Here is a 24432-nt window from a genome sequence, read left to right as displayed (position 1 = left end):
TTTTAAACTTGGAAACTGCTTTTTATCCTGTAGGTGACCATCTACAGCCAAATCTTTAAGCTTGTTTAAGAGATAGATACATGCCCTTCTGTCTACATTTCAGAGAACACAGTGAAATACACTGATTTGCAGTATATTGATTTGGTTCTGCTCAAATCCTCCTCAAGTGCTCAATCTACTTTGGCTGGTCTCTTTTTCCTTCTGCAGTGCAACCATTGTCATAAATGCCAGCCAAGTCAGTCTGAGGGATTGCATTAACTCAAGAAATCTGCAAGTAGGAAAAGGGTTTAGCATGGGGGAAAGGATATCATACAATGCAAACACAAGTTAAAGCATCTACACTAAAGCGCAAGGTGGTCAGTATAGACCTGCTGCTGGAAGCAGTTAAGAGACTGCAGATGACAAACAAGGAAGCCTGGAACACTGGCATCCACATAGCTGCAGCAGAAGAGGTCTCCATCTCTATTGCCAACCTCTTGCTCCCCAAAGCAGCACAATGCTGACCTAGTTTTCCTTTATCTAATGGCAACCATGGAAGAACCTATCAAAAAGGCCAGAGATCTATCACTTGTGAGAGCCACTCCTGTTCTGCCCATTCTAGAGCTGGATGAGCCCATTTCTCACTGACAGAGGTTACCTGCTGAAACCATGGAGAAAGGAGAAGAGCTTCCAAGCTGCCCCATGAATTCACTCAGGTACTTTATATTTTTTGAAAGACAGGAATCCAGAGACAACCTACATAGCATCTTCCATCGAACTCATGACATATAATGTATTATTCAGAACTCGGTAGTAGAAATTATCTGGTCATCAGATTATCTGATGTATAGCTGGTATTCAAGTGTGCCAAAAGCCATCACTGGCATAAGAACAAAGCAACTGAGAATATTAGATCACAGACTCATCCACAGAATTACCCCCAGTTAACTCCCTAGAGGGCATAAGTTTGAGGGATAAGGAACTCCATGCAGTCTCATTCTGAAAGAATAAGCCATTTCACAGCCACTCGTTCCTGTAATAAGGAAATCTGTTGGGGATAGCTGGTTAGACAAGCCCATGTGTAATGAAGGGACTAGATTTCTTCTAGTAAGCAATGTATTCCTAGCCTTTAATGGAAATCTCCAAATACTTTGGAATTGGCTGTTTTGCTGTATATAAGGGAAACATTGTCTTATCCTTCCCAGAGATGAGGTAGTTTTCTATACATACTGAGAACTCAAAGCATGCTAAATACATATAAACTTACAAACCATGTACAATTATAGATGGGCTATTAACTTTTTTCCTGAATTACATCTGTCTGTAAACTATAGTCTTAAGCAATTTTAGTCAGACTTTTTAGCATCCCTTTTCTTCTCTTAAAGAACTATTACATTAGGAATCTGAAGAGTCAAGTAGCCTCAGTACAGGCAGCTCCACATCCCTTGTAGCAGTCAGGACAGATGTGACCTATGTCAGGTGAAAACTACACATTTTCTACACCCTTCAGTTTTTAACCAAGCTGGCCAAACAGCTAGCTATATTAAGATCAACACCGCTACCAATTAACATGGATTCAAATGCAATTGGCCTCGGTCACGTTTTTCCTTCCACAGGACACTTAAACAGTTCCAAATGACATGAGCGCTGCTGTCTTCATGCTATGAGCTGCTCTAGCCTTTCAGCTTGAAAACCCAGCAATTCACAAAGTAAATTAGAAAAAGAAGAGGCGTCTGTCAGCAGAACTGTTGGAAAACAGTTTTGATCCCTTCAGGAATACAGCCAGAAATTTCTTGCTAAAAAGAGAACTTGTTTCAGCTTCCATCTTACATGATATTTTATCCCTTTTGTCTGAACACAAGGCTGCTTAAAACAAGCACCAGTCTAGATGGATCACAGCCCAGAACAGCCCAAGCCAACCGATGCAAGTGCCGTGCAGAGGGTTCTTGCTGAACAGTGGGGCCAGCAGACAGAGCACCCCAGCCTCATCCCACAGCTCCAGCTACCCCCATGTGCAGGGGAAATCTACATTCCCCCTCCCTAATATCAGAACAATGCAAACAGAAGAGTTACAGTCAACATGCTTCTGTGATAGCCATGACAAAGCCCCTTTTCAAAAAGAAATAACTGAAAAACTTCAGCTACGTGTTTGCCAGGCGGAGCACTGAAGACCAGAGTCCTGCTTTGCACTGACCAAGAGGAGACTGCATTGGAGAGGTTGTTACAGCTCGCAGCATGCTGTGCCATGCACTCAGCCAGACACCTTACAAAAAATGGACAAAGCTGAGGATAAATGCATGGAAGAGACTGTACACACCCGAACACATTCTCACACATTGTCTTAGCAATGGTGAGTCATGGCATTCCAGGAAATAAGACAAGTTCCCAGCACTTTGGCACAGAACAGAATCAAGCCATGAAAGAAGCCCAGTTCTCTGCTCCATTCCCATCTTCACTGAGCTCACACATGAGGGGATACAAGTCAAATCCTGTTGGCCTTCATGATCTCATTGCACAGCTCTCAACAGCCTTGCTACTCCCGTATGTGGTTAAGTGTTCCCACAATGGAAACAACTGTTTCACAAGTTCGAGAGGTAGCAATAGGCCCCCAGAGTTCACTCAAATGGCCACAAAGGTGATGTACCAGCTTTTTAGGCTGGTACCAGAGCTGCTGCGAAAAGCTCAGTGTACCCAGGATCCAGCCACAAAAAGCACCCAGCCCACTACAAGGCAACTGGAATGCAGCCGAGTAGGTACTTGGGTTTTTGGCATCAGACATTTGTTAACAGGGCTCAAGTGAAGCAGCCCTGTGATAGCTGGAGATTTTGGGCTTCCTGCCATGTTTTTTTTTTTTTAAAGTGAGCTCAACACAGACACAGCAATGAACAGTTTCAAGAAAGTGGTTGTATTACACCTCTCCCACCATATTCAGCCTCAGTTAAGAGCTCTGCATCATCCCAGACATCTATTGAGCTGTTCTGTCTTCTCCTACCAGGTACTGACTACTGGGGTGGATGGAGTGCAGGGGAATATTTGCAACTGCCTCCCAGCTACTTCCAAGTGAGGCCACAGCATGTGACATCATGACTGCCTCCATGGGGACAGAGCAACACAACTACATCAGAACAGGCCAGTTAGAACATGAAAGCTCTTTTGTGGTTTGAACCATAGCAAATGTGAGAAATAAGAAGCTGTTAGAGAAAGTACATCATTCCAACAACAAAAATCTTGCTTTGAGTTTGCCAGGTGAACCTAAAGCCCCTGAACCATGGCTATGCATAAAAAGCACTTCTACACTGGAATATTCGTCATATCATTAGCCTCTTTCCTAGCTCCGAGAACACAGAGCACAGCTTGGATCAAAGATACCATTTTTCTTCTCTCATATCAAGTTTTCCCTTCCACTGTAGCCTGCCCACATGCTTCAGAGGCTTCTCAGCCCATCGCTCTTAAGCAAATCTTCCCAAGTGCCTTTCAACATGCTACAATTAGCGCACACATACGAGTGAACACAAAAGAAACCAACCCAAGGCTGCCAATCCACACAATGAATCATGCCAGCTAAAACTACCTTCAAAGATAGAACAAACTTGGGATTTGAAATGGATTACATGAACATGATCTACACATTCTAGGTATCTACACCATGTTGTTTTCAACACCCAAAGCAGTAAGAAAGAACCAGTCTATGCTACGGGAAGTTAACTTGCCCCTAATACCCAAACGATTTAAGCCAAATTCAATTCCCTGACTGCTCCCCACATTCCATCCTACTGCACATGTTAACCAGGAAAAACTTGCTCTGGTCCCAGAGATGAGGTAACTGCTAGCTGCACTGCTGCAGAGTGGCCTGGAGCAGCACAAAGCTACTAGGAAGTCCCTGGGGCAGATCAGCTGCTTGGAGCATACCACAGTCAGGCTTTAAGCCTCAGACATTTGTCTATTGACTCAGCCAGACAGCTACATTCAGGAATACATTTTTACAGCATTACTCTCAGGTAGCCTAAACACAACAGCAGGATATGAATATACTTGGGGTTACTTTCTGAGAAAGCAAATGTGAAGGTGTAAGCCACAGGATGAAGTCAGGCTAGCTGGAGTGAGAACAGCTGCACCCAGCAGAGCAGCTTAAGCACAGCAATACTGATCATGCTCATGAGCTGTGGCATTAAGCCTTCAAGGGTAACACTGCTTACCAGACCTGCAATGAGCAGACCTATTTTGTGCTTCTCATACAATTCGATGGGAAGAAGAGGCCTGTCACTCTTGGCAGGGGAAACGGAGCACAGGTCCTAGCCCTGGCTGCCTTGTGTCATGCAGAGGCCAGGTAGTCATCAGGAAAGAAGCTGTTTTATGGTAGGAGGCACAGCTGGCAAGAACTGTAATTGAGTCACTTAAAAAGTGATGCTGGAAATCATCACACCATAAGAATTAGCATAAAACACATTTAACAGGCACCCTTAACAACTACAGCAGAAGCAGTTCTCAGCCATAAATCCATCCAAGTGAGAGTCACTGTACACAATACTTCTACCACCTCTTACCTCAGTTTTATGAAGTTATTTCACACATAACAGCAAGACTTGATTTAAAACATTAACAGCAACTAGAGTTACTGCTGGGATTCATCCAGCCATTAAAAACACACCATCCTATGGCACTTCTGAGAAATGGCATAACAGGTCTTCCTGCAGCCTCCCCACCTGTGAACACCACCAATTAAAGCTGCAGAAGAACACACCTGCATGCTTCCATCTGCAGTACAGTACCTGAGGGGCACCGTGTTTCAAAAACTGTTTTACCCAATAGTTAATTCATTCTTCAGTGTTTCTGGCACGCAACCTAGTTCACCCAGAACTGCAATCACATCCACCAGCTATCTGAACACATACCATCACCCATACCCAAAGCATGTTTGTTAACATAGCAAGAACTAGAAGAAAGCAGAACACATGATTAAGCATGAACCAGACCTTGAAGCAGAGGGAAAAAAACATTATCAACAGAAGGGAAAGAAAACAAACAAAAACAACAACTTTGGAAGCAACCAGCCTCTAAAGTTATTTTTAGAGCTACCTCTCCCAGCACCCTGGATACTCAGACACTTTAAAAAAATCAGAAGAAAATCAAAGGTAAACACACAAATAGCATGCCAGAAGAAAGCAGACAGTGCTTCAAAGTCTACTGCTGTTGCAACACCAGCAGCCTAAATGGCTGGCCCAATTCTGTCCTTTGATTCAAGGAGGCCTCATTAGCCCAAGTCCTGCTTTGCTCTGTGGAGCAAGCACACAGCAACTCCACCAACTCTGCTGGAGAGCTGCCACATGTGTGCTGGGGTAGCTGGTGAGAGCTGCAGCAGGCCTGGAGACCGCAGCAGAATGTCAGTCTGACAGGACAAAGCACAGCACTTCAAAGAGGCAAGATGACAGACACTTTCATCTTTACTCTTTAAAGCTCTCTATTTAACACCCAAGATGACAGGTGAGGAAGTTTGCTCTGCATGTTCAACAGCCCTCCCTCTCTGGGTGAGCCACCTCCCCAGGACAGGCCCCAACAGGAGAGGAGGGGTACATACCGCACCCACACTTGGTGTCAGTAGCTCGCTGGTGAGCATTTGTTCCTCCAGCCCTGAACAGCATTGGAGCCACCACTTCGGGGCTGGAAGACAAGGCAAGGCTCATGCCTGCTGGGAGCCTTCCCTGTGCCCTGCACAGCTCTACAGAGGTTCACAGCAACACGTAGAATCATTGAAACACAAGGTTGGAAAGGACCAACAAGATCATCTAGTCCAACCGTCCTCCTATCACCAATACTACCCACTAAGCTACTAAATCATATCTCATAGCACCTTGTCCAGGCACTTCTTGAACACTGCGAGGGACAGTGACTCCACCACCTCCCTGGGCAGGCCGTTCCAGTGCCTGACCACTCTTCGAGAGAAAAATTTTCGTGGTATCTAGTCTAAATCTCCCCAGACAACTTGTGGCCATTTCCTCAAGTCCTATCATTCATTACCTGGGAGAAGAGGCCGACCTCCTCCTCAACACAACCTCCCTTCAGGTATTTGCAGAGAGCAATGAGGTCTCTCCTGAGCCTCCTCTTCTCCAGACCAAACACCCCCAGTTCCCTCAGCTGCTCCTCACAGGACTTGTGTTCCAGGCCCTTCACCAGCTTCGTAGCCCTTCTCTGGACACGTTCCAGGGCCTCGATGTCCTTCTTGTAGTGAGGGGCCCAAAACTGAACACAGTACTCGAGGTGCGGCCTCACCAGAGCAGAGCACAGGGGGACGATCACCTCCCTGGCCCTGCTGGCTGCATTATTCCTGATACAAGCCAGGATGCCGTTGGCCTTCTTGGCCACCTGGGCACACTGCTGGCTCATGTTCAGCAGAGCATCCATCAACACCCCCAGGTCCCTTTCCTCTTCAGTCTTCTAGCCACTCTGCCCAAAGCCTACAGCACTGCATGGGGTTATTGTGGCCAAAGTGTAGGACCCAGCACTTGGCAACACAGAGACCTAATGCTCCTCTCAAACAACTGGACAGCAGCAGGGGTCAGGGGCCAGTGTGCATGGATCCTGCCAGGTGTGGGCCTCCCAGGGAGGACAGCAGCACCAGGCCCAACCACTCACCTCACCCTACAGCAAAGAACAGCAGCCAGAACCGCAGAGCCTCACCATGCCCCAATGCAGCCCCAACTGCCCAGGGGAGCTGGGCCCTGGCCCAGCAGGGAGCAGGCAGAGGGCAGTGCGGCCAGGGCCAGCAGCAGCACCACACATCAGCCCAGCAGCTGGCGCAGACAGCCAAGGCAGCAAGAGCCTGCATCCCCGTGGTGATGTGACCACTGTGCAGCCCTTCATGCAAGGGCCACAGCCCCCGCTTCAGCTTGGGCCTGAGCAGCTCCTCTGCACCCAGCTGCCATCCTTCCTGCCCCTCACATCTCCTGCTTCTGAGCAGGCCAGATGTTCACAGCTAAAATGGCCTGACTCCTATTTACATTATTTCTAAAGTTTATGTATTTCTTCAGATCTGATGGCTCTTTGACATCAACTCCCTGAAGCACTCTGAAAAGGAATTAAAGCATTACAAAGACGAAGAGCCAAGAGAGCCAATGTACTGAAACTACAGAAACCAGTCCGCAGCCACACAGCAACCAAGCAGGTCAGTTTAAACACTGGCCTCTTCTTGAGGGACAAAGATGTCCACTGAAAGCACACACAAGGCATGCACAATTTGTACAGCAGACAGGGACAGCATTTGCTCAGGACTGAGGACAGATCCACACAGGCTTTTTGTTTCCCTTCCCCAAAGGCCTATGGTTCCTGCCAGTCATTTGGCTTGAGAAGCACGAGCAGCTTCCACAATAGCAGAAATATCAGAGCATGCGTTGGCAGCCTCCCCTCAGCAACCCAGAGCATTTTGCAGCACTCATCTCTAGTAAGCAAGTTAACAGAGCAGTGATAAAAGCTAATGTGTGGCATAATATAACTATTAGCAGCAGCAGCCTCCAGAACACCCTAGAAGATTGCAGGGTGACAATGAGATGCAGACACTGGAGACAGGTGCCAAGTGCAAAGCCAAGCCCAAGCAGCAGCAGCATGGTGGCCAAGGCAATAGGCTGGAGGTTACAGATCTCCATTTCCTGGTACCCAGGATTTCCCTGCTCAAGGCCTTGTTCTTGGCACACTGCAACCTGAAGGGTCACAGAATCCAGCGCTTCTGAATCCAAGTAGCTGCTTTGTCCAGCACCAGAGCTCAAGGTTGTGCAAGCACTGTCCAACGTCTTTCTCCTTCCAATGGGTCAGAATAAGCAGCTGCTCAGGCACTTGGGGGTGGAAGTTCTCCATCGCTGTTCCACTAGTGCCAACTTCCCAAACCCATCTTCTCCCCAGGGGAGTCCCCCTGCACACCATAGCCAGCTGAGCATTCCACCAGCTCCACACTGCCAAGGAGCTTGCTTTGCTCAGAGTAGCAGCGCTAAGAGGCCAAAATCCTCAGCCCAGGATTGCTACTCAACTGGCAGGTCAGACAAGAAAACACTGGTAGCCTTTCAATAGAGAGCATGAAAACCTGGAACAGTTCCTGGACAGAAGTGTTGTGACTCAGGACCTCATGTTTGGGCCACGCTGAGAGACTGGGAAAAGCCTCAGGGTTCAAAGAAGGAAGAGAAGGCTTCTTAACAAAACAGTTACTGAAGTGACCTTACAAGAGGCAAGGGGAGACCGGCTGTACAATAGCATGCTGGCACTCAAGCTGTTCTGACGCACGCTGCTCTCTGTAAGAGCAACACTAACCAGTCTGGCAGCCAAACAGGCAGTGCAGCAGCTCCTAACCAGCACCTTTAGAGGAAGGTTCAAGAATCCTCATGGGGACATTTCCACTGTGACCTGGGACACTTTCTAGCATCAGACATCCATAGTTGCCTTGTACGTAAGGCCCAAGAGACATGGGTTAACTTCCCAGTTTTGAGTTTCAGTTTAATGCAACTGTGGGCATCCCCACCCCGGCTATGAAGTTTGAGATCCCTCTTGAGCACAGCAAATGCCCTGCAGGGACTACGTTCAGTTTGAACATTCCCCAGATATAAAAAAACAATGCAAATAATTCTCTTAGAAGTTTGACTAATCTTATGACAAGAACTTCCATTAAAAATTCCCTTTTATCAACTCTTAAATACCTTTCAGCTTTCATCAAATGTTACCTTGCACTATGACAACATCAGTAGAAAGTCACATTCGGCTTCTAATCTTTGCTTTAATTTTACACTCTGACAGCTCACACTACACATAAGGATTTACTTTTTAGACATCACGTAAGAATTACTTCAGACATTCACTACTTGAGTTTTTCCATCAGTTTCAAACTGGAGAGACAACACAGTAGCTTGAGCTTTGATCTTAGAATTAGGCTTAAAAGAAGAGATCACTGCAGTCAAACCTGGACTTCTTAACAAAGAGTACTAAATAGGATGTACAAAACTGAGAGTCAACATGTCCTTAATGTAAATACTAGTGGTAAGTTAAATTTATGCATCCTTGTACTGCTTCTCTTATGAGTGCTGCCATACAATGCAGCAAGGTGCAGCCTGTTTCTGGCAAGTCCACTGTAAAGAGACTTTTTGTTCTCCCAGTGTTGCAAGAAGAGATGACAAGCTTAACCCCCAGACATCCCATATGGCAGTAAGGATAATCAAGTTCCTGCACATGCTGTCTGCTACGAGGGAGCAGCAGCAGGGTGTAGTACTTCAACTCACATAGGTATCAGACATCCTTCTTGCATCGCAGTACATGTACGTGCCCCTCTGCTCCTTCAGCAGTAATTTCACAAGACCAAGCCACCAGCCCTGGCAAGGTAAGAGAATCACAACTCTGCTGCTGTCTTCTCCAGAGCATTTAAATGCTGCACACAAAAATTCAGGAACAATTCCTCCAGGGGAATTCCAGTTTCCTCTCCTTGAGGGAGAAAGGCAGGCTCTGAAGCCCCTAATCAAGTGCACCTTCTCCTCACAGCCCTGTTCAACAAATCACTTGCTCAGGTTTCAGACCTTCAGCAAACCCCAGCATCTCAGCAACAAGTGCTGCCTTTGGGCCTCCTAATTCTTTCCTATATAACCATACTGTTACACACTGCCAGGTGAATCTATATGTTTACCTGCTTACAGTTTTCAGGTCACTATAGCAGCATGCCCCAAGAGACTTCCCTACAACCTTCCTGCTTCATTATCACCTGCAGGCGAGGACTGTCACTTCCCCGGACAGCTGACTGCCCATACTGCAGTACGTAACTGCTATTACTGCCCTACCTCACATTGTCTGTTATGCTCAGACTCCATGAAAACTAAAAAATGGATTCACACATTTATGTATTTGAACACTTAACTATCTTCAGCAGAAATTCCAAATACTTCTGAAACAGCACATTTCAGGCTTAGAGGCCATATCCTGGCAGGGCAGAAAAGTGAAGCAGAGGGCTAAGTTGAGGCCAAGACTTCAGTCATGGGGTAGTTACAGTAGTTACTTCCCTTGCCTACTGCTTCTGCAGAGGACAGAAGGCTCACAGTGCACTCATCTGCACCAAGTGGCCAATAATTCATTAATGCCACAAGAGGAACTGAAGCAGACAGAATTCCTGCTCTCCTCATTAACTAGCACACCTGTGAATAGTTTACCTTTCACTTGTTTAAGGACAGTTTACTTCAAACCCCCAGTATCATTCTGTCCCCCCACTTCTCCCTCTGTCCAGGTGGTAGGCTAGCAAGAGGTCACAGGCTGCAGACCAGGAGAGAAGGGAGGGATAAACACATTCTTTGTGAGCTCTCCCAGGGGGACCTAGTTCAGCATTCTCATCCCTCAAGCCTCAAATACAGCCTGCACAGAACTTGATCCAATAGCCTGAACTCTAATCTCCTTTCCAAGCAAACTGCAATTATACTTAGTATTTCTCCCCTCCCTTTTTAAATCTGCTCTGACAGGAAACACACTGACAACTTTTCACTGAAGAAATTACAGTAGATTTTTCTTGAACAAGGCCACCCGCCTGCACAGCCTTAATCCTTGCAGCTCAAATATGTTACTGTAACTTGCACTGCACTGAATCCAATTATGCCTCCTCAATCCATTAAAAAAATATTTGAGGCTGTCACACAGGTTGCACAGAGCAGAAGTATCAGCTGAGGAGACAAAAACAGGCCCTGCTGCAGCATGGCTTTGCAACCTTATTTCTGCAGAGACATCTACAGCATTATTAAGAGAATTAGCAGCAGAGACTTTTACAGGTTCCACTGAATAGTTCACTCCAAACTACTGGAGGCTGGACTCAGCTCTACAGAGGAGACCAGAACTGACATACAGTTATTTGTAAGTGCTTGGCAGTTACTAGTTATCCATTAAAAGCTTTTAAAATTACATTGCTGTGGCAGCATGCACAGCTCAGAGTGAGCTCACAGAGCAGCAGGCCTCCCATGCATTACACATTATGTTAGAACAGCAGACGGATAACCTTGAGCTAAGTAGCCAGAAGCATCCACAAATCTCAACTGCACATGCAGATTAGGTATCCAACTACTGACTCACCCACAGCTGCAAAGCGAAATGCAAGCTCTCCCCAGCAGCTGACAACATTTGCCCCTTCAGCCAGAGGAACAGAGCACAAGCTACAGCTGATCAAGTTCCACAAAGGTACCTGTTGGCCTCAGAGGTGCTGAGCACTGCATGATTTACCAACTCACACCATATTTTCAATCTTCTCCATACAGCCAACCCACAAATAAAGAAAATTAAGTTCTGCCATTATTGCCCTTGCTGACGAGGATCTGGTGGGGGTTGCACAGGGCCTTCTTGTCCTTTCAGAACTGCCATGCCACAAAGTGGCTGTTCCCCAGCACTTAAAGGCCACATTAGAGATCCAGGAGCCTCCTTACACCTATTTCAGCCACAGAGAAAAGTCTTGTACAGACACTACAGAAGTAACAAGCTACAGATGCAAAATTCTTTACAGCCATTTAGCACCTGCATCTTAATAAAGAAGGACAAGCTTCTAGATTTTCCTTAACTACAACATGTCTGCCACAAGTAACCTTTTCCTGAAGCCCATGTACTGCTGCAGAGTAAGCACACACGATATTTATCTGAAAGACAAGCGGGCTAGATCTGATCACTAGTTATGTGTGCTTCTCCCCACAAACACATTCAAAGCACTAACTTCACAGCAGCAAATTTCTCCTGGAAGAACAAGCACCAGCTAAGCAATTTGGACCCTTCAGAGTCAAGTCTGCCAACTTACACGAGTTGGCAATCTGGCTTGTTATCATCCCACATGATTGGAATTTATTTTTAGGATCCAATGCCACATGCTGTGTTTTTTTGCCCTCCCCCAACTCACAAGTTAAAGCCCAGGAGCCAGAGATCCCGGTTCCGTTCCCATCTCAAATACACATTTCCGGTATGCCCTGAGGTCAAGGTCCATACTTTCACGGAATAAGTAATATTACTCCTACCAACATCATCCTCGAAATAATCCTTCCCTTTAAACCTCTTAATAAAGACTCCAGTAGAAATTAAGAGTTTACAGTTACTCAGTGCTCAAAGCAACTGTAAGACACCCTTCCCTCTGACACCTCACACTACTACCAGAACTGTCCCTGCTATTAAATTCAGAGGCACTCAGCCTAAACCACAAGCCCCTCGAAGAGGGCAGGGCAGCTCACCGTTGGCACGTAACACCATGTAGCCTCAGCTAGGACCTGATCTCGTCCCAGGCCAGAGAGACTGGAGCACCGCGACCAGCCCACAGAGCGCAGGGTGCTGCTGAGCATCTGCCCGTAACAGCAACGGGCGCTGGAAACCTCGGCATCCGTTCAGCATCCAGACATCCTTCCTTGAGGGGAGGAAGAATCCTAACAGCACCCTGAAAAGGGGTCGGTGTCGCTTCAGGAAGCGTGCAATCTAGCGAAGCACTATTTCATTTTCTACAGCACCCAGGGACTCCTTCAAGGCCTTAAGCACCGGCCCGGGGCACCCGGGCACCGACCTGCCGTGACCCCGGTTCGCTCAGCGGAGGCTGGGGAGAGCAGCGGGGCGCCGGCCGGCAACAGAGCTCTCCTCCTCTCCTTCCATCCCGCTCCCGTCTCCCTCGCTGAGGCACGGAAGCGGGCGAGGGCCCGGTGCCGCCGGCCGCCTGCTCGCGGGAGGCGGGCACCCTCCCGGGGCCCTCCCGCCCCTCGGCGCGGCGCTGGCCGGCGGCAGCCGTCCCCGGCCGGGCGGAGCGAAGCGCGGGGCCCCGACCCCGCGGCGGCAGCCACGGCAAGCAGGGGAGGAAGCGGGGCCCGCCCGCCCGGCCCGGGGCGCGGGGAGCGGCAAGCGGCGCGGAGCGGAGCAGGCAGGCGGGGCGCGGCGCCCCCGCCGCGGAGCCATGCAGGGCCCGGCCCGGCCCCCCGCCCGCCGCGCCCCGGGCACGCACTCACATTGCTTGAGGAGCTCCAGACACAAAGCCATGGGAGACACAAAGGAGGGGCGGAGGGGACCGGAGACACGGGGAGGCGCGGCGCGGGGGCGCTCGGCCTCGCCCCGCCGAGGGGGGCTGCGGGCCGCTCGGCCGCGGCGGGGAGGTCGGGCCCGGCGGCGGAACGGAAGGGCGGACGCCGGGCTCGGGCCGCGCTCGGTGCTCCTGCGGCCGCGGCCGGCGAGAGAAGGGAGGAGACGCGCACAGCCCCCGCACTCACCGCGCCCGCCCGCCGCTCCGGCTGCGCGCTGCGGGCGGGGCCGCGCCTTTAAAGCCGCCGGCACGCCCCGCGCGTCACCGCCCGCGCCCCGCGCAGGCGCGGCGGGACGGGCCCCGCCCCGCCCCGCCCCGCCCCGCCCGCTGCCGGGCCCCCGCGGGGGGGGGGCTGGGGGGGGGGGGCGACGGAGCGGGGCCGCCCCGGCGGGAGGCGGGCGCGAGGCCGGCGGGGCTGCCCCGCACCGCGAGTCCTGCTCGGCCCCGGCGCGGCCACGCTGGCGGAGGCGGCCCCGAGGTCGGCGCGGGGGGGACGGAGGGGGAGTCCCGCACGGGGCGGGTCCGGCTTCCCTCTGGCGGCGCGGGGCGCCGGCCGCGGCGTTGTCCCGGGGTGAGAGCAGGGCCGGCGGGGAGGGACGTCTCCTTCCAGCCGGGGGCACAGATAAACGGGCCGGGAAGCAGCGGGGCTGCGGGGGTTTCCCGGTGCGGGGGTTTCCCGAAGTGGCCGGCCGGGCTCCGCTGTGGCAGGGACGGGGAGAGCACAGCCTCCCTTAGCCGGACGTGCTCCGTGCTCCAGGGCTGTGCTCCGGGCCCGGGCAACCCCCGGGCTGCAGCCTGAGGCGGGCTGCGGGGGGCAGAGGGGAGCAGCGAGCCCGGCACCCGCAGCCCGGCACCCGCAGCCCTGCGGACGGACGTGCTGCCTGCCGCGTCGCTGCTCCTCTGCTTGGGCAGCCCTGAGCTGGGCGTCCGGACTGCCACATCTGCACCGCGGTGTGGCACAAGGCAGTGTCCGTGAGCCGGGCGGGGCGCGGACGCTGCCCAGCAGTGTTCTCTGCAGGGGGCTCGTTCTCGGGCGCAGCGCGGGGCTCCGTGGGCGGCGGTGCTGCCGCAGGGCTCAGGCAGGCAGCGGGTGCGCCGCCTGAACTCGAGGTACGGTCGGTCCTCAGATGCTCTGGTCCATTTCTGACTCCGTGCGTTCCCTGCGCTCAGCGCAGAAGGGCCGGTGTGGCTTCTGCAGCAAGGAAGCAGGGGAAGTGCCTGGGCGAAGTGGCGTGCCCAGCTCAGCGCTGCTAGGCGAGGGTAGGTAGGGCTGAGGCACCGCCAGCCTTGGCTTTCAGTGATGGAGTCCCTGTGGCTGTTCTGCTGCAGCTCACTAACACAGAGCCCAAGCGGGGCTAAAGCCGTAGCGGTGAGAGACCCATGGCTTGGGGCCTCTCCCCTCTGCCGCCTACCAAGACAAGCAAGAAAGCTTTCAGCCTGGAAAACAAGGACAGGCCGGGGAGTGGGGATCAGCAGTGGACTGAGAGCCCCTTGTCACGCAGGTGGTCAACGACTCTGCAAAGTTCCGAGCTGATCTCTTCCTGAGAAGACCACACAGTGGCTCAGTAGATGGAAGAAGTGATGGAAAAGCATGAAGGGGGAAGAGGAAAAGCAATCCAGAATGAGAGAAACACGCAGAAAGAAATCCTCATCTGACTGCACGGCCTGGAATCCTGCAAATGCTCAGATCTGAGTGCATCTCCTTACTGCATGTCACCTGGTCCCTGGTCCATTGTAAGGCCATCATCGGCCACCGCGGGGTTGCTCCAGGGATGGCATGGCCCTGGCAGGCTGGTCCCAGAAGGAGGTGCAGAGGGGAGGGACACAAAGGGACATCTGTGGTGGCCTGGCTTGAAGGCAGTTCTGCTCACCTAGTTTGCATGGGTGGTGGAAGTGCCAGTGTGCTGATCGATACTGGGTCCCTTGGCCTAAGGAGAACTACGCCTGCTGTGCAGAGCACCGCACCGACACGAGGGCTCTCTGCTGTTGCTCTCTGGTGGCTTTGAGCAAGCTGGGGCACCCCTGGGTGCTCTGGTTTTTCCTTTGTTCACACTACTGGCTCTTTGCAGCCAGCACAGCTGATAAAAGCAAGCAACAAGAAAGACTTGGCTTTCTGACTGTGTTAACAAAGGAAAATGCTGGCAGGTGTCTTTTGAACAAGCAGTTCAAACAATGTCCCCCACTGGGAGGAGGCAGATGTGGTCAGGTCCTTGGGGCCACGCTCACTTCCCAGTATTAAGGCAAAGGTGTTCTGCCTCCCCCGTGTCTGCTCATGTGGGTGCAGCATTACGCGTGGGCTGCAGCTCCCCCCTTCCTGAGCATCTGGGCCAGTGGCATTGCTGCGAGGCCCAAACTGGTGGCAGCCCAGCTCCTGTGGTGCCACAAAGGATGCAAGCAACTAAAGGAAAGGTTGCTGCACTGGGTGCTGCCTGGAGTAGGGCTGAAACGTGACAGCAGAGAGCACCAAGTGCAGCCTCGCTGCTGCAGGACAGAGGTATTTTTTGGTGATGGAGTTTAATGGCAGGGTTACAGCCATGGAGCAGCATTAGGGAGTTCCTGGGGAAAAGGGAACAGACTGGGGCTCAGGGTTTGGTAGTGGAGTTTCCGTAATAACAAGGAAAAGATTAGAGATGAAAAATGAGCAGATAAGTATAGAGAGAAACAGATGTCATAAATTTCTTTGTGTCCTGCAGAACAGATCATGGAACATACATATCCACCCTTTTCCCTTACAAGTGTTCAAGGAGCACACACCATAAATCTCTCTCTGGTGTGCACACACACAGACAACTCTCTCTCTCTTATCACTTTCCTGCTGGTATGTCAGAGAAAGCTATTTCTGGAACGTGAAATCTAGGTCAAAAAGAAGGAGAAAATCTGAAGGAAACTATAACAGTCTCTCTCTTCAAAGGCCATATGGGGTCAGCCCTGGTTGATACGATTAGCAAGGGGCCACTCCGGTACCTTACTGCTCAGCTGCAGCCCCTCACACCCTAGCTGAGCAATGTGTTCTGGCCTGTGCCGTGCTTTCCTCTGCATTCAAACCGCTGGCTTTTCCCCACCAAGAGAACGCTCCGCTCCGGCTCCAGGTGTGCCCGTGGCCTCTGTGGCTGGCCAGCTGAGGGAGGAGAAGAGCACGGTTTGTCTACCTGTTTGTGACCTGCAGAGGAGGAGGAAGGGAGTCTTCCCTCAAAAGCCGTTGCTACATCACTGTTCTGGAAGCCATGGAAACTCGTTCCACAGCGAAGCAGCCTTTGGGGGTTTGGTCAGCTGCACAATGCTGCTGTCCCGTGACACAGCGTGGAGGTGTGCAGGCGCTTTGTCTCGCCATGCCCCTTCCTGCAAGAGCCCTGCGTGGGGCTGTCAGTGCCAGGGCTGGGATCTGCCTTCTCCCAGGGCAGGGCAGGGCAGGGCAGGGCAGCGTTCCTGGCACAGCACTGGTCCTGGGAACCATCTCACTAGCTCAGTTGTGGAAAAAAAAAGCAATGCAAAGGAGACACAAAACTGGTTGGAGGCAGAAGAGGAGCTATTCTGTCATGCCTTTGAGGAGTATGTATCTCAGGTAGAGAGCCCTCATACCCGTTTGGGCTTGGCAAAGCCATGGCCTGTGGATGGGCACAAGGTGTGTGCAACCCTGGCTGCTGCAGGCACAGGCCTCGTGCCTGCTTCTGGTTGGAGCGGAGGACTGGACTTTTTTGGGCTCCTTCTGCACCAGGTTCTGTGATTCCCTTGCCAGGCTGGGCTCAGGGTCTGCAGCCTCTGCTCCACCGGTGCTGCTGTCATGGGGCCAGCAGAGAGGGAGAACTGGAGGGTAGCTGCCTTCTGGAGCTCACGCTCTCAGGGATGTCTTTTGTCTCAGCGACCAGTAGCAAAAACAGGTCAACAGAGCCCAGGCCTTGAAGGAGGAGGCAGAGCTGGATCTCCTGGCCTCCCTGGAAGAGATCTGGGCACAGAGTAAGGAGACGGGCACCTGGGCTTCTGGGAACAGGCTGCTGAATCCCAGGGCAGGGTGCTGCCATGAGCAAGGCTGACATTACCAAAAAGCATCAGGAGAAGAGCTCCAGCAGGGACTGGTTTGGTGTAAGCTTTCCCGGCTGTCACTGGGGCATAGGTTGGAGGCTGGGCTGGGGTCTCACCTTATTTTTCTGTGCTTTGCTCACCTCTCTGCTTTCCGTCTTACCCTGGACATCAAATATTCAGGGCCCTTTGAGTGCAGCTCTGTATCCTCACGCAGTCTATTAAGCAAGCAATTCCCAGTGATGCCTCTAATAAGAAGGAACTGGGGCTGGGGAGCCCTTTGTAATACACAGGAGTCTCTGTGGCTGTCGGCAGAACGCCTGGCAATTAGATGAATAGGTTTCACTGGGGCTTTTCAGTCTCCCGCTTTGCAAAGCACAAAGCTTTGTTTAAGGCTGATCAAGGGCAGCTCATCATCTGTCTAGCTGGCTGTCAAATGGGAGTTAATTGCCCCGTAATATGCTAGCGACACGGGAGTTTGTCTGCGCACACCGCAGACCCCGAGGCTTGCAGTCCTCCATGAAATACAGCCTGCTGCATCTCCTCTTCTCCTCAGCTGGGGGCTGAACCCCCACAATACTGCTTAGCTTTACGATCGGCCCTTCGAAGACCAAGAAACCTGCGTGAGGCACAGCATTACTGCTGCTGGTACCTCTGTAGGATGTGTCTGTACAGACAAGAAACCCAGTCCTCCCCTCGGTGACCGGGAACACGATGGGCGCAGTTCCCCTGGGCCAGCGCATGGATGGTGAGGAGGAGGGTGCCCACAGGAGGGGAACGGGGTGAGGACTCTCGGTTGTTTCTTCCCAGAGTCCAGCGTGGAGCAGAGGCCGCGAACAATTAGGCCTGCGAGCGGTTGGGCGCCCACTTCTCTCCATTGCTCTAGCTTGATGCCATCAGGCTGCAAGGTACCGCTGTGCTGCTCAGGCTGTGCAGTACCGCACCCAGCAGTTACAGCCTCAGGGATGAACACGTGCATTTGCAGGAGGAACTGAGACCGTGTCGCTGATTAAAGGTGTGACTGCTGTCCAGATACGCCTCCTGCCTTCCCCATTGTGCACACACACAAACACAGATGCTCTTCTCTGCTCCTTCCTCCTCCCTCCCCCCCCATCAAATCTGTTTCCCTTCCGAAGCCCCTACAGCAAAAGTGAAGGGATGGAAGGTGTTCTGAAAATCAGCAAATCTCTGCTGGGTCATGTCACAGAGAGGTGACGCTTGAAAGGTGGCAACGAGTCGTTTTGAAAGCCCCTTCCTGTGCTGCACTTGCTGTTGTTTCCCAGCACTGGTGGGGGCTTGCAGCAGTGCTGAGCTCAGCATCATCTGTGCTGTCAGGAGGAGCAGGGTGGGAGTGGGCTGTGTTTGTGGGTTGCCTGTGCTCCCCTTCCTGCTCTCCCTGCCTACTGCTGGCACAGGGCGCCAACCCAGAGCTAGGTCGCATGCTCTCCAGTGCCTTCATGCCAGAATCACCCTGCCCGGCTGGATCTGTCTGGGTGTCCCTGTGGGTGACAGGGCTTGCTGCTTGCCCTGCGTCTCCAGCAGCGTGGTACAGCCCTGATGAGATGCTGTCTCTCACTCCTCCTGCCTGCTCTGCGGTCTGCCTGGTATTGCCATATCCAGAGCATCACCTTTTCATCTGTGTTCCTAAAAGCATTCCTGAGAGTTACACAGCCTGCTTTCAGCTCATCACAGGGCTGAAGCAGCAAGTTGGATCTGTGGACTGAAACCATGTGCTCTGTGCAGCCTGGCTGAGGACAGAGTGCTGCCGCTGCTGTCCCAGACCCACGGTGACACCGCTGACAGGATGCAGTGGGTGTGCTGGACAGGCAGGATGGGAGACGTCAGCTCCTCTGTGTTACAGGTGAGTGTCATCTGGGGCACCGGCACCTGGCGACACAGTGCACCAGCTCTGCCCTCTGAGGCTTCCCTGATGCCAGGTCCACAGGGTCTGAGCTGCCCTCACTGTACCTTGCTGTTTTGGGCTGGTGGCCCCAGCACCCTGGCAAAGTGATTCACCCCAGCAGCGGTGCTCGGTGGGGCTCCATGTGTGGCAGAGCTGGCTCCTGCAACCATTCTGCAAAATTACCGGCTCTGCTGCAGTGCTGGGAGAGACAGCCCAAGGGTCAGGAACATCTGAACAGCGCTGCCTCCAGCCTCTGCCCTGCCCAAGGGGAAGGAGTTGCCCTGGAGTCACCTCTGAGGAAGAGGCCGGGCTCTTGTCCAATACGGTAATTACTAATCAAAAGAGAAGGGCCTGCCCAGAATGAGTACTGCCAGAAGAGGCATCTAGAGGTGGGCATACTGTGTTAACCACTCAGGGACAAGAACACAGGCTACAGGCGCTGGGCACTGGAGCTCAGAAAGGCTCCTTAATGCCTTGAAATTCAGAGCAAGACCTGTTTGTACCTCACACCAGAGATGTCAGATGGGGATCTCTAGGTTAGTACACTTGAAGGGCATACACGACTAGGTGCCTTAGACATCTGTGTGGCTGCCGCCACCCAGCATGTCTCCAGGAAAGAAAGCAATTGGAGCCAGTCCAGCCAAAGGATAAACTCCCAGCACCTCCTTGTCAGAAGGTTTTGGAAGACTCTCCTCCAGGCTATAATGCCAGCAGCAGCCTGTGGGCTGGGTGTGGCCAGGTGACACTGTCTCTGTCGCCTCTTCTGCCCTGGTTGCTGCACGGAACTGGGCCAATGCTTGGGCTGCATAGGAGCACCTCTGGCTGTGCACGCTCCTCTCCTAGCTGGGCAGGGTCTGACCTGCCCGCGACTGCTGGGCAAAATCACAAAACCTGAGGGTCCAGAGGGGGCAAACTTACACCGTTCACCTTTTTGCCCAGACTTGGCACCCCAGACCTGTTTTTGGAGTCTTGCCCTGTATGGGAGTCTGCAAAGAACCAAGACTTACCAGGAGCAGCTGAAGAAACTGGGGTTGTTCAGTCTGCAGAAAAGGTACCTCGTCACTCCCTACAACTACCTGAAAGGAGGCTGCAGTGAGGAGGGTGTCAGCCTGTTTTCTCAGGTGACAAGTGATAGGACACAAGGAAATGGCCTCAAGTTGTGCCAGGGAAGATTTAGATTGGACGTCAGGAAGAATTTATTCACAGAAAGTGGTTAGGCATTGGAAGAGGCTGCCCAAGGAAGACATAGAGACACCATCCCTGGAGGTATTTAAGGAACGTGTGGTCATGGCAGTGAGGGACATGGTTTAGTGGTGGACTTGGTACCATTAGGTGATGGTTGAACTTGATGATCTTATGGGTCTTTTCCTAAATGATTCCATGATTCTATTGTAAAAGACTTTGGGTGAACCCCAAAGCCTTGTCACTTCTCTGCCACTGAGGGATGGAGGCAGATGTCTTCTGCCCTCCCTCCTTCTGTCAGCCCCAATTTCTACCTCTGGCAGAAGGGGCTGAAGAGATCAGGATTCACTCAGACTTGGGGGAAATGAACGCTGAGTCCCTGACGTGAATTTTTGCTCCCAAGAATTTCAGGGAGAGGTCAAAGCTGCCAAGCGCAGCCCAGACTGGAGGAATTATGGTCAGATGCATAACTGAGAGGAGGAGGAGGAGGAGGGAAGCTATCAGCAGTGCGGGGCAGCAGGACTGCACCCACAGCCCCATGGGACTTGGGGTAAGGAGGGCAGCCAGTGCTCCCAACACGCAGCAGGGCGAGGTGGGCATCCCACGGGGTGCTCCCAGCCGCAGTGCTCCCAGCCGGGTTTGCCTTCACTGAGCGAAGACACTGAGCCCGACCTCTGCAGCCTGCAACAACCGTGCAACCAGAGCCCGTCTGCCGTTTTGGCACCCACATCCAGGGACTTCGACACGGCCATCCTGGCAGCATCCCTGCCCTGCCCTGCCAGCACAGAGCAAACTCAGAGACGCAGGCCCCATGGAAATCTTGGACAACCGAGGCTGGAGACACCCTGCAAGGTGTCTGAGGGCAGCGCCCTGCACCCCCAGCACCTTGGGCACTCACACCCCATCCCCACGACTGCCGTGGCCTCGCTGGCACTCACTGTTGGTGGGCAGGGTCCTGCTGCTGCTGAGGCTGCCCGCTGGCGGGGGGGAGATGGAGCGGATGGAGCCGGTGTCCTCGTCCTGGGAGCAGCCCGCTTGGATGGCTCGGAGGTAGCTGTGGCTCCGGGAGCGGAAGTAGCTGGGCAGAGGCAAGTCCAGCACCTCGGCGGCAGCCGACTCGGCCTCGCTGTAGGTAGAGTCACAGACCGCCTCGTACTGCTCCCCCAGCTCCGGCTCTCTCGCCTGCACAGGAAAAGGGGCAGAGCAGTCACCCCCTGCCCAGGGCCGGGCCCCTTCCCTTCCCTCCTGCAGCCTTCTCCGCTCCCCTCTGTGCGGTGGCTCCCAAGCGGTCTCAGCCAGACACAGGCAGAGCGGGAGGAGCAGTGCTGGCCGGCATGGGGCTCCTGGCCAGGGGAGAGGGGCCCCTCCTTCCAGGCCAGAGGATCCCTGCGGGAGCAGGAGGCACTTACCACCACGGTGCCAGTAAAGCACTCCCCAGTCTCTGCTGGAAAGGCTGAGTACGGGAGGCCGAAATCCCTGCCCGGCCTCCAGCAGCTCCCTTGCTCTGCTGGCATGGCTGGGGGACCCCAAGCTCAGCTGCGAGACCCCATTGTGGCGGGCTCACGGTGAGTGAGGTAGGCTCGGGGGGCGTCTCTGTGCCCTGGGCCAGGCCACCTGGACCCGTGCTGGAGGCACAGTGGGGAAGTCATCCCAGCCCTGCCTGAGATGGGGAGCAGGAGAGAGCTCGGTGCAGGCTGAGGCACGACATGGCCTGAGCAGGGAAGCTCCATTCCCTGCTCCCCTGCTTCCTCCACCTCCCCTGGCCCGGTCCTGTCCTTGAGGGGCAGTAGCTGATCCAACTTCAGCTCGGGAGACTCACCCAGATCAAACCAGAGCCAGCCTGAAACAGTTAAGTGTTTTGAAATACCGATGATGAGAGATGCCGAGGTTTGCCCTGTCAGCCACTTCCACCTCTCCTGGCCCTTTCTTTGGCTTCAAGGACAGTATTTATGACCAGTGCTGGCATCTGTAGCCTTTCCCCGAGCTCCACAGGGTTTGGCTGAAAAAACTCATCACTATCCCCAAAAACACTCTTGAACCCTCCGCTGAGGCTGGGGGAACTAAACTGTCCAGTCGCCCTGCAGTGCCCTGGGCTGGGGAGTGCATCCTTCTCCTCCTCCTGTGGCCCTGGGCAAGGGTGCCCCGCAGCTGCCTCGCACCCTGCGGCGGGGGTCCAGGGAGACCTAAGAAAGCTCCATGAGGAAGGAAGAGGGAATGGCAGCGGGACGGTACCTGCTCTCCATGGGTAAATATCTGAGGGATAAGTGAGGGGGGTCCAAAGATCTGGAAGAAAGAGTTGGAGAAGGTTAAAGGCCAGGAAAGGGGCAGCCCTCACACAGACAGCCATTGCACAGGGACCAAGGACGAGGGGAGCACACAGCCCTTTCCTTTGGGCCACCACTGCTGACACTTCAGTACAAACTTCAGAGCCCATAAGATGCCAAGCAAAATGCCTCACAGGCCCCACAAACAAGGCACAGCAAAGCTCCACGGGACACCTCTGAGATGGAGAGAAGCTGCTGATGCATTCAGCCTGTTGTATGCACCATGTATTAATATATACGCACACAGGGCATACTGGCACTCTGACAGCAGAAACACAATGCCCTGACTGGGGCACCCCTGGGCACACACAGGGTGCCTGTGGCTGTGGGATGAGGTTAACATGGCTCCTGGTTAGCACCCTGCAAAGCCCCAGCACTGGCCAGCGCTCGTGGCATGGCCAGGAGCAGCGATGGCCCTGCAGCTGCAGAGCTGGGTGCACGGGCAGGCTGAGCACTGCGCATCAGGGAAACCATCCTTTGCCCTGTTCGGGCTTGGGCTGGCCACCTTGCTGCTATCTCCTCTGCCCCTGCACCAGGAAGAAGCCCCATGGAAGCAATGCTCACTTCTCTCCATAGCAAAGCCATGGCACACACTTGGCATATGGACAGATGCCTGACCGACACTGCACTGCCTGCAGGGAGGAATCCCTTCTCCCCATCTCCTGGCTGTTCCCTCCATCCCTGGTCTGCAGAGCACAACCACCCCAGGAGCTCTTCCCTTCACGAGCTGCTCAAGATGACCCATCTTGGGAAGAAGCCAGGTTCAAAATGTACCTCAGGGAAGAGGCTTGGCTCTGGGGGCCGGGTCTGGCCATCCAATGTAAGGCACAGCTCAAATTGTGTCTCAGCAGTGTTGGGGGTCAGCAGCTGGCTCTGTCTGGCAACAGGTCCCTTCCTGTGAGAGGTGGATGCTGACACACATCAGATGAACCCCAGACTTCCAGAGGTTTGCAAGGTGGAGTTCAGCTTGCACAAAGCCAGGCAGAGTGGGCTTGTCTTTGAGAGACAGATATGTTTCTGTATGGGAGGATGCTAAGCCTTGCTGGACAAACAAAGAAGATGTTGGGGGTCATCCAAAAGGGAGGGCAGGGGAGGAGCTGCCTGCGGCACTTATGAAAAGGCAGGTCGGACCTGGCAGAGGATCAGGCCAGCACACGCGAGGTGGCTGTACTAGCTCCACCCTGAATCAAGAGTTAGGCAGTTTGTGAGAGGCCTCTAAATCCCAATTCAGCTGCAACTAGACTGTCTTTGATTTGGAGGAAGGCAGGCAAAGCACAAATGATGACACCAGCCCCATGCCTGAGCTGGTGCCATGGCAGTCAGCGTGACAGGGCTGCAGGTCTGGGTCTGGAAAGGAGCATGTGCTGGGCGCTTCCTGGCACAGTGCAGACTGCTCAGCCCCTCAAGACACTTCTGATGCCTTCGTGAGGATGCTGCACTTGGCTGCTAAATAGCAAACGCGGGGTAGGGGAGAGCACGGACTCAGCCTGCCCGTGGTTTCCCCTTCCCTGCAAAGGCCTGGCTTTAGACACAGGTTTACATGCAAAGGACAGGAATGCAATGGGCCTGACCTCTCTCTCTGTGCGACAAAACATCCAGCACATTTTTATCAATATACAAGGAACGAGACTGACCACAAGGAACATGTACGCCCACAAGCAATGCTCTGTGCCTTTCCCCAGAGCTCTCCACAAATGGCTCCAGCTGCAGGTAGCAGCAGGAGGAGCCAGCAGTGTGGCTGGAGCAGCCGGGTGGGGATGTATGTGGGTTCAGAGCCCTGTGCACCTGGAGGGGAGTGCCAGCACACACCTCCTGCCCTCCTCCATGCTGTGCTTCCTGGTGTCCAGCCCACTTGTTAACCTCGTGCTGCCTCCCTTGATCAGGGAGCACTGGCAGCGTGTGGGGAGACAGACTGGAGCAGCATCGAAGGGGGGCATGTGTGCACGTGTTCCCACGCAGGCACACAGGGACAGAGAAGGGACGTAACAGAGGCCCAG

The 24432-nt window shown here is 53.3% G+C and overlaps 1 protein-coding gene across 9 annotated transcripts in view; it reads right to left on the bottom strand.

Annotated features, from left to right (window-relative positions):
* The window catches only part of DLGAP4 (DLG associated protein 4), a 155517-nt gene that overhangs the window by 35515 nt on the left and 95570 nt on the right, over positions 1–24432 (bottom strand). For 4 of the 9 annotated variants that reach the window (XM_040575454.1, XM_040575450.1, XM_040575452.1 and 1 more), the window contains 2 exons: positions 22344–22394; positions 21050–21293 (listed from right to left, as the gene is read on the bottom strand). In XM_040575454.1, the coding sequence (XP_040431388.1) occupies positions 21050–21293; positions 22344–22394 (295 nt within the window). Of the gene's footprint in view, positions 1–12938; positions 13260–21049; positions 21294–22343; positions 22395–24432 lie in introns of those variants that run through there. The other 5 variants (XM_040575451.1, XM_040575457.1, XM_040575460.1 and 2 more) reach the window with 5 other exon arrangements.

This window comes from Cygnus olor, chromosome 16 (genome assembly GCF_009769625.2).
Source record: "Cygnus olor isolate bCygOlo1 chromosome 16, bCygOlo1.pri.v2, whole genome shotgun sequence".
Classification (NCBI taxonomy): Eukaryota; Metazoa; Chordata; class Aves; order Anseriformes; family Anatidae; genus Cygnus; species Cygnus olor.
This window is presented reverse-complemented; position numbering and strand designations above follow the sequence as displayed.